The following is a 10,000-nucleotide window of genomic DNA, read 5'->3' as shown; positions in this document are numbered from 1 at the left end:
GAGCAGTGCTACCTATTTCCTTTGCGTTCTTTGAGCTTGAGAGCAAACATCCGACCGCTCCAAAGGAAAATACAATTGAAGAGCCCATAAAAAACAGAGATGTTCGAATGCGGCGTACATATCGCAATGCTATCATTCCAAAAAAACAAAATATAAATGCAACCGCATTTGGAATTATCATGTTGATGTAAAAATCGCCATAGAAAGATTTTACTCCAAAAGATAAAGCGTAAAAGATGAGACTAAAGACGCACTGAAGAAAACCTATGCTAAATGTTTGAAATTTCAATCCGGGGCGAAACAAATCAAGGATTGAATATTTTTTATCTTCATCTGTGTTGTCATAACATTCACCAATTGCCAGCTCTTCAAATGACGTCAAAGTTTTACGATTAAATTTGACAACTTTCTGAGCCACCTTATCAAAGTCCTTTGTTTTACCTTTGACTTCAAGCCATCTCAAACTTTCTGGTACCCAAAATATGGGAATGAAAAGGATAACATAAATTGCACAACTGACCCGCTCAACTTGTCGCCAGTCTTTGAATCCCATCGCAATTAAAGCCAGCATTATACTTCCAATGTACCAAAACGGTATAGGCATTACTGTAGCTCTACAATTCAATGTCATGAATTCGGATATGTAGATGTATACGAGCACCACAATACATGTGGTAAACACACCGAGTAAAAATCTAATCACAATGAACATTGGCCATGAAACAGAGAACGAGGATATCAAATGCAAGACAGCGCAGGAAAAAACGGAGCAATAAAATATAATTTTTCTCCCAAACAAATCAGCTAATTGTCCGCCAATCAAAGAACCAATCAGCATACCGACCATTTGCATAGAAATAATTATTGAGATTATCCATTCTTTGTCACATAAAAGTCCCCATTCTGTAACCAAAGTTGATGTCTCTGGGTCAAATTCCACATTCTGACATTGATTGTAATCACCACAAGACCCTTCAGTATATTCTAAATTAGTAACATTGTCCTTGAAGTTGTCGGCGCTGGAACCTGTCAGGTTATTGTCCAGGCATCTCCACCCGGGGTTGTAGTTACCAAAAGACATAAACAGTAGGGTGGTGGTCATGGCCGCATTGCTCAGCAATACGACGAAGATTAAAATCATCACTTGGAAAGGACCGCATCCTGCAACATCTTCTATTACATACTCTGCATTTCCTGAAACGTAATAGAATATGATATGTAAAAATTCAATTTCTAACCATTTCCAAAAGATATTTGTTGTGAAAAAAATCAAATTACAATCTAAAAATCTGAAGTAACATGACACAAATTGAATACCATATATTTCATTGAGACTAACCCTGGTATGATGCAAAGATATGGAATCACCATGAGGAGGGCTTATATTCTTAGAACCGTAAACAACACGAGTAGGGCTCATATTTTTAGATGCACAAACACCAAGAAACGGGTTCATCGTAGATATGGAAACACCACGAGGAAAGCAGGTGTTCTTGAATTCGCAAATACCACAAGGAGGGCTGACACCCTTAGACGCGCAAACAAAACGTTTAAGTCTCATAACAAGTGCTTAGGTGCGCAAACACCACAAGTGGAGCTAATTTATCAGATGCGCAAACATCACAAGGAGGACTCATAATTCTTAGATGCTCAAAACAGCTCTATAAGGCTCATAATGTTTAGATACGCAAGCACCACGATAAGCATTCATAGACGCGTAAATATTATTGTGGATATCTTCGCCTCAAAACTGGTATTTTCTGGGAGTAAACGAGATGTTTAAAAATTTGATTTTAGATCCAAATAATTTTTTTTTTTGTTACGGTATATAAAAGGGTGAGCTAGGGTGAAGTAACTTGTATTGCGGGTTGTCGAACTCGGTACCTTTAGAGTACGAGGCAAAAAACATGCCAGGTTGTTCCCTGATGCAGTATGTTATGTTGTTAAGAAGTGTATTTTATATTTTTAATTAATATAGCTTAAAAATCAATCTTAAGAAAAAATGTTTACTTCGACATAATACCGATTGAGGCGATGGGTCATATTTTTGTATTTTCTCTAAAAAAATATTTGGCAGTTTTGAGTGAATGCATTTATACCACCTAATCCAGTTCCTTGATTAGTGAAATGATAATAATGCCTCACCCACCTCATTCTCCACGCGCGGTGATCGTAGAGGAAACTTGAGAGATGATTTTTACGGTAAGGGTCTTCCGTCCAAATAGTAATGCCTTCAGCAGTCCTCATTAGTATTGTCCATTCCGTTACATTATTGTTGTGCCACACCTTATCAAAAGCCTTGCTAAAGTCAATATAATTGTGGAAGACCTCTCTTTGGATGTTTCATTTTTCAATCAAGATTCTGAAGTGAAATATTTCTTTGACATTGCTTCTTCTCGGTCTGACACCCGATTGTTCCTCTTCAAGATGTTCTTCCGCTTCAAGTTTCGACGACGAGTTTGGTTCTTGGCAATAACTTGCTGGCATGGCAGATCAGACCAATTGTCTGATAATTTTAACATTGTCGGGAGTGGAATGATAAGGGAATTAATTAGTCCATGTTGTTGGTCATTCTTTTGTCTGCCAGATTGATTGACTTAGTATTGTCATGTTGTCAGTGAGTTTGCTTGGGATAATATGATCCAATCCAGGAGATTTATGGTGTGGGATGTTGCGGATAGGGTGTTCAACTTTTTCTCTTAACACTAACAAGGGTGAAGGTTGTTTTGTTGGATATTTTATTGTTGATTTTATTGGTATTGGTTGTTGTAGAGATCCTTACTTGAACTCAAAATACACGGGACTCATCTGCGCGTTGTGACTTGTTCTCACGAGTTGTGTGATGTGTAGGTATGGTTCATTCGTAGAAGCCAGCAAGCTTTGGTAAGTATTATTTATATCTGCTAAGTTGTCCTTGTCAAATTGTTCACCGTGTTGGAAACCGTGTTGGAAACAACCAAGGGACAGAATCGGTGACAAACGCATCCCTCTTATAATGCACATCTTACAATAGTTTACTGACTCTTTTTAAGAAAGGTTTTTTTTTTTTTAAATAAGTATTATTGTAGTTTACCTTTCTTGGCCATTTCCTTGTTTGGTCACAGATCGTTCAACAGTGCTATATCGATAGTCTCCAATCTTCCCTGGAAATTCAAATTCAAATAAAATCATAAGAATACAATGTGACTTATTGTTTCAAAACGGTTTTATATCGAGGTGTACCAGATGCCACAGGAGACATTTGAAAGTTGAAATTTCAAGAAATGTAAGATTTTAGTTTCTTTTTTTTTTCAATTCAAGACATTATATTCATTATCTTCAAACAGTAAACGTATTAACTTAAAGAAGTCGTTTGATTAGTTTGTAAATTCAATTTTTTTCAATATCTAAACCACCCAATAATAATACCGTTTTGAAGTGATGGTCACATGTGACTTTTAGTCTCAAAACAGTATTGATTCAGGGTGAATCTGATACTCAAAATTGGATTCTCAGCATAACTTGTAATATTTAGGTTGGAATAGCAGAATGTAATGCAATTTTTGAATAATATTGTTGTAATGAATAATATTTTGCGCTATATCCCCATTATAACAATAAGCCCATATCAAATTATGTCAACAGACCTGCAATCAAGTATACGTTGCTCGAGGTCAATAAGTTACTGATTTAGGTTAAATCGTAAATTAATACCTTTCTCATATTTAAGAAAATTTAAGGATACAAAATATCAGATTGAACATTATACAAATCATGACATTCCCGTTCAATCAATTAAGAGGTTGAAATGACCGCTGAAATAATCCTTTCTTTCGTATGAATAGAAATCAAAGTAATAATAGAGAATTCAAAGTTAATGTTTTGATAGTAGTAGTAAGCCTCGCCGTCCGAATGACGCTTGCTGAGAATTGTGTGATTCAGTCATAGTCGATGATTATAGCTGCTCTCTCCATCCATGTTGTTAATTGTTTCCATTGGTCACGGTCCTGGGCCAGAGTTTTTAGGCTGTCAAGATCTTGATGTGACTTTAGTACGGAGGGCACTCCAATATTTCATAGTTCTTTAGGGATTATTTCGGCCTCATCTGAATCCAGAAATTTCTGATATGTAGAGAGATCTTGGTTCAGGGTAGCTACTATTGATGTTGGTGGTCTCCCTGCGTATTTGTTGCCATGAAGGAAATATTCTGATGTCACATACAGTATGGGATGGGATGTTATCTTCTCGACGTAAGATGTCACCAAATAGCCTCCATCGCTGTTCATTTATTATTTTATTCAGGCGTTGGACCCTGGTTTTTTTTATAGAGATCAGTATTTGTAATTATCTCTAGCCAATAGATTCCGATTTTGCGACGTAATTGTTTGCGGTAGTATGAATCAAGACTTTCTAAGTTTTGTTTGTGAGGCCCCAGGTTCCACAATTATAATATGTCAATATCGAAATAATCAGTGCCTCGTAAATCTGTATTCGTCCATTCTCACTGATTATGTTATTCTATTCCATAAATTTCTGAGTTGGTTGAATGCATTGGTCGCCAGCTGCTTTTGCTCTCTGATGTCTTCATTTTCGTTGGTCAAATTGCCTAGTTTACGTACACTTTTCCATTCATTTAAAGTTCTGTTGATTTTTGTATATTCTGTTTTGGATTGATTCACTTTTAGATTCCATGCTTCTAGAGTAGTTTATATTATTGGCGTGTATATTTTTGCTTGATATTCTGATTCAAAGATTAGGTCTGTACCATCTGCATATACCAATTCACGAGTGATCTTCTTTATTGGTAGTAACTTGTGTCTTAAATCTTTCATGACCGATTCGAGGTATATCGTGAATAGAATTGGACTCAAGCTGTCTCCTTGAGGGGATCCAATCGTTGCATATTCTCTGCCGGATTCAAATTGTAATGTAGTATTTGATAATAGGTATCTTATGAGGTTCATGTGATCTTTGTCCAAGAATGAGTCAAGGATTGATATCAACTTGATTCTATACATAGGGTCGAAAGCTGAACTCGTATTTATTTCAAGTATGATAATTTTTTCCTTACTATATTTCTCCTTTCTGGCTTTCAGCCATCGATGGGCCCATATTATGTTCGTAGTGCTTCTATCTCTTCTAAACCCGCCTTGTGTTGGTGAAAGATATTCATCTACCTTTTCTCTAATTCTGGAGAGCGTGAATGTGATTAAAACTGTTCTTAGCGTGGATGATAAAACGATTGGTCGCAAATTTAAAAGGGCCCTTTTTATATGGTTTGCTTAGCAGAATGAGTTTGAGAACTTTGTCTTAAATAACTTATTTTACATATCAACTAGTATTTTCATGCCTTCGTCGTCAAGAAATTTTAGTTCTTCTGCTCTAACATCATCTAGACCTGCCGATATGGTGTTATTGAGCTTTTGTATGGCTTCACTTATATCTTGGGGAGTTATAGGCGTTTCAAGCTCTGGATTGGTAGACTCGAATGGTTCCACTTCTTGAATAACCCTGTATTTCTCAGTGTAGTACACGCTTATGGTGTTTATAATTTCATTATCATTACATTTATCTTGATTATAAGTCTATTCTAGAAGTGTTTTCTGTCGTTTGATTGTATTCACCGCTTTGAACATTTTCATTCTGTCACTCGTACTATTTATTTCTGTCACAATCTCATCTATTTTCTTGTTGTGATTATCTATTGATTGAGATTTAATTTTATGCATGATTTCATTTCTTTGTCTCTTACTTTTGTTCTTCGCATCCGTATTTTAACAGCTGTTGATATCAAGTCTCAGTTGTTTTTGCTGCTGTGATAAGTCATGCAGTATTGGACAGTAATCTTGTTTTTGTGTACTACTTCTCTCAGGCAGTGTTGTTTCCCTGCTCATCAGTACGCTTTGGACAAGATGTTGCTGAATTTCAGCTGGGTTAGAGTCATTCTTTAAATTCTTTGACGAGAGATTCGACGCGAGTGTGTTTCTGAAATTTTCTTTGACTAGGTCATCTCTTTGAGTGATTTTCTATTTTCGTTTGTAATGCTTAAGCCTTGGTTTTTTCATTTTCTGAACGTTGAAATTCAGAGTCTATGGTCTGTAGATGTCTTCATTCCGGTATATGAGAATCATTGAGATTGTGTTTGTAATTGTCCGAAATTATGATAAAGTCTATCTGATTGTAAATATTGATAATCTAGTCATCAAAATTTTTCCATGTTCCTTGCCATGTAGTAATATGGCGGGAAGGGTGTTTAGTGTAGCAATTATTTCCTAAAATCATGATATAGATAATAGTAATTCATTGCATAATACAGCTTGTTTCAACAATTGATTACAAAATATATAAGAATCCTTCTTTAGGGATAAACGTATTTTTATTTTTATGGCTATGGATTTTTCAAATTTGTTATTTTTACACTCACAAACTCGAGATATTAATTGGCGCGCTAAAGAGAACTCATTTTATAAGTCCAAAGCCATGAAAATATACCATATAAACATCTAACTTTGATAATCGTTTTAAAGGGTCTCTTATAATGCAATTACCATTGTAGGATGAGACATGACACACGTGAAGCGCTATTCAAATCAGACATAGTTAGAGACAACGGTGTTATAAGCCAGGTCTCATTTTACACCTGAGTATGTTGAGAAATATGAGACACTGCTCGACTCGAACACGGAACATACAGGTCACAAGCCTAGTGCCATGCCTCAAGACCACACAGCCAATCAAAACCTAATAAATTAATCAAAGCGAAATACGAGTCATTATTGATAACGTATCATGGATCAGTTCAGTTAAGACCCTAATAACGTCTCTTTAAAAAATAAGTATGTAAGCTTGAAAGATTGTGTCTTTGCATAAAGATGTATGAAATGTAAGCTTGAAAGATTGTGTCTTTGCATAAAGATGTATGAAATGTAAGCTTGAAAGATTGTGTCTTTGCATAAAGATGTATGAATGTCTTAAAATCATCTTCTTTTTCTTCTTTATATAAATATATTTTGTTTGATTCCTTAGCCTGGCTCATTGTTCGATTGTCAGTGGGGTGAAAGGTTCTTAGATGCTGAGAATAAATTGATAGAATCTAAATCAAATAATATTATCATATCATATCATATCGTATCGTATCATATCATAATATCATATCATATCATATCATATCATATCATATCATATCATATCATATCATATCATACCATATCATATCATATCATAAATAAGGGTTGAGAAGGTCTATTGACCTCTGCATACCCTATAATGCTTTTTTTAAAAGTAAAATATCGCTGCCTATCTCAATCAGGCCATAAATAAAGATATATGAGGTATGCAACAGTGAATCAAACGATACATAAATACGAGACTTGAATGAACATTATGTTTTACTGAGGACATCGTGTAGGCCTATAATGTATTTTTGTTTAGGACGGAAAACTCTCTCTCTCTCTCTCTCTCTCTCTCTCTCTCTCTCTCTTCTCTTAATCCTCTTCGTTCCTTGTGGAACATAGGACCTCTACGAGCGTCCGCCATCTACTTCTGTCCTTGGCCATCTTCTTGGTAGCCTCCCCGGTGAGCCTTCCATTTTCATTTCTTCTGACAGCGAGCACCTCCATGTCTGTTCTGGACGCCCCACCTTTCGGGGGAAACTAACATTATATATGTCTGATCATTTTAACTCAATATTTTATCATTTTACAACTGTCTCTGAGTTGAGCCCGATTTATACTCTGGTCTAGACATGTCTGGTCTCATACATAGTGTGACGTATTTATAAGATGCAATAATTGTATCTTATCTTCAGCCTCAGATACACACGCAATATGTGTATGTATATAATAAATAAAAAATAAATAAATAAAATTCCCTTTATTCATCCCATAGCGGAGATTTGTCTCTGGGGTCTATTCCAAGGGAAGATTGGAATAACCCAGGCGTTTGCCGCAGTGCAGCACCGCAAATTGAGCTAAGGCGAGGTGACTTGCTCAAGGAAACACAGCGCAACGACAAGTGATCGAACTGGTACCTTTCGGGTACGAAGCAAAGACCGTACCGCTGAGAACTCGTGTTTGCGAAGTAATAAGCGCTTTTGCGAGCAGGCATTCGTTAGTTATTATACTACTGTGATAAGGAAATTAACATAGATTGAGTCTAATTTATCAGCGATAAAGTCAGTCTGGAAATAAAGTATGTGTGATTTGAGTAGGAGGAGCTTTCTTGACTTTGCTGATGAATGATTGGTCGACAATTGAAATTTGAATTGTCCTTATTCAGCAGCCAATTGGAAATGGGCAATTGTAAAAAGCTGATTGGACGCTCATGGAAAGAAAACAGTTTGAGGGACGTGGAAAGGAAATTGCCGAGGAGCGTGGAGTGGGGAGGAGTAAATTATATTGAATGAATTGATAGTAATTTAGGGCGTTGGGAAGTTACATAAAACTCTCGGAAACAGATGATGAGTCAATTCTTTGGTCGCAAATAATTATTATTATTATTATTATCATTATTATTATTATCATTATTATTATTATTATTATTATTATTATTATTATTATTATTATTATTATTATTATTATTATTAATGTTATTATCATTATTATCATCATCATCATCATCATCATTATTATTATTATTATATATTATTATTATTATTATTATTATTATTATTGTTATTATTATTATATATTATTATTATTATTATTATTATTATTATTATTATTATTATTATTATTATTATCATCATTATTATTATTATTATTGTTATTGTTATTATTATTATTATTATTATTATTATTATTATTATATTATTATTATTATTATTATTATTATTATTATTGTAGTAGTAGGCATCCTTCCGTCTCAAGAGACGATGTTTGCGCCCTGTATGGCTTTAGTCTCATCAGTCTTGTTGAGAGAAACGACGGGTGTGACTCAGCAGACCAATCCTTGCATGGCAGTCTCTACCGCAGTTGTTGGACACATAGTTTGACTGTGTGTTTGGTATTTGGATCTGCTGCCTCTCTTTCCTCCTTGCTCTCCTCTCCTCAAACTTCATCTTTCTCCTCTCCTCACCTCTCTTCACTCCCTCCATCACCGCATATCTCCAGCCGCTGCGGTCGTCAGCAAGCGACTCCCAGGTGTTTGAGTCGATGCCTGTCAATTTCATGTCTCGTTTGCAGACATCATAGAAGCGCAGAGCTGGACGGCCAGTTGGTCGCCGTCCAGAAGCTAGTTCACCGTACATGATGTCTTTGGGTATGCGTCAGCGACATGGTATGCGTCCATCGTCCATCCTTTGTACGTTATTATTATTATTACCTTTATTATTATATCATTATTATTATTATTATTATTATTATTATTATTATTATTATTATTATTATTATTATTATTATTATTATTATTATTATTATTATTATTAATATTATCATCATCATCATCATCATCATCATCATCATCATCATCATCATCATCATCATCATCATCATCATATTTTTTAAGTAGCTTAAATGAATAAAGCGCTTAGCAGGATGTCCACTATCCAGATCTATTGTATTTGGAATTTCAGAAGAAAATAAGAAAGATAAACATAACTATAATAAAAATGCTGTAGGTTATCTCATCAGTGATATAAAAGACCATAACATATCACAAACTATAACTCATTTACGTTTTTATAATGTTTACAGATCTAGTCGATGGCTCCAGGATTATTAATGATATGCGTTTAGGTTATATACTCACAACATCCGCCAGCCGGTTATGACGTGCCAACACACACAACTATGTCTCAACCTTGATCGTTCTGATCGATCGAATTAATTGAGAACAGATCTAAAAACAATATCAAAGAACTGAGGGATGTCAATGTTGTTCTTCTATAGAAAGTATGCGCTTACCCAAGAAGCTCACAACATTACCATACGGAAGTATAACAGCCAACACACAAAACTAAATGTAACCTTGAACGTTTATAGTCTGGTTAATACAGTTTGGTGAGAATATCCATAAACGCGGA

At 35.1% G+C, this 10,000-nt stretch overlaps 1 protein-coding gene across 2 annotated transcripts in view; it reads right to left on the bottom strand.

Moving 5' to 3' along the window:
• The window catches only part of LOC144969662 (organic anion transporter 3-like), an 11,035-nt gene that overhangs the window by 546 nt on the left and 489 nt on the right, over positions 1-10,000 (bottom strand). Inside the window, exons 1-3 of one of the 2 annotated variants that reach the window (XM_078908805.1) lie at positions 9,882-10,000; positions 3,074-3,143; positions 1-1,194 (exon numbers count right to left, since the gene is read on the bottom strand). The exon at positions 1-1,194 is cut by the window's left edge and continues 546 nt beyond it; the exon at positions 9,882-10,000 is cut by the window's right edge and continues 489 nt beyond it. In XM_078908805.1, coding sequence (XP_078764931.1) covers positions 1-1,194; positions 3,074-3,086 — 1,207 coding nt within the window. In that variant the 5' untranslated portion in view covers positions 3,087-3,143; positions 9,882-10,000. The remainder of the gene's footprint in view (positions 1,195-3,073; positions 3,144-9,881) is intronic. The other variant, XM_078908804.1, reaches the window with a different exon arrangement.

This window comes from Berghia stephanieae, chromosome 3 (genome assembly GCF_034508935.2).
Source record: "Berghia stephanieae isolate SIO BIC M18660-M18661 chromosome 3, UCSD_Bste_1.3, whole genome shotgun sequence".
NCBI lineage: Eukaryota > Metazoa > Mollusca > Gastropoda > Nudibranchia > Aeolidiidae > Berghia > Berghia stephanieae.
Note: the sequence above shows the minus strand (reverse complement) of the source record. Positions and strands in the feature narration are given on the sequence as shown.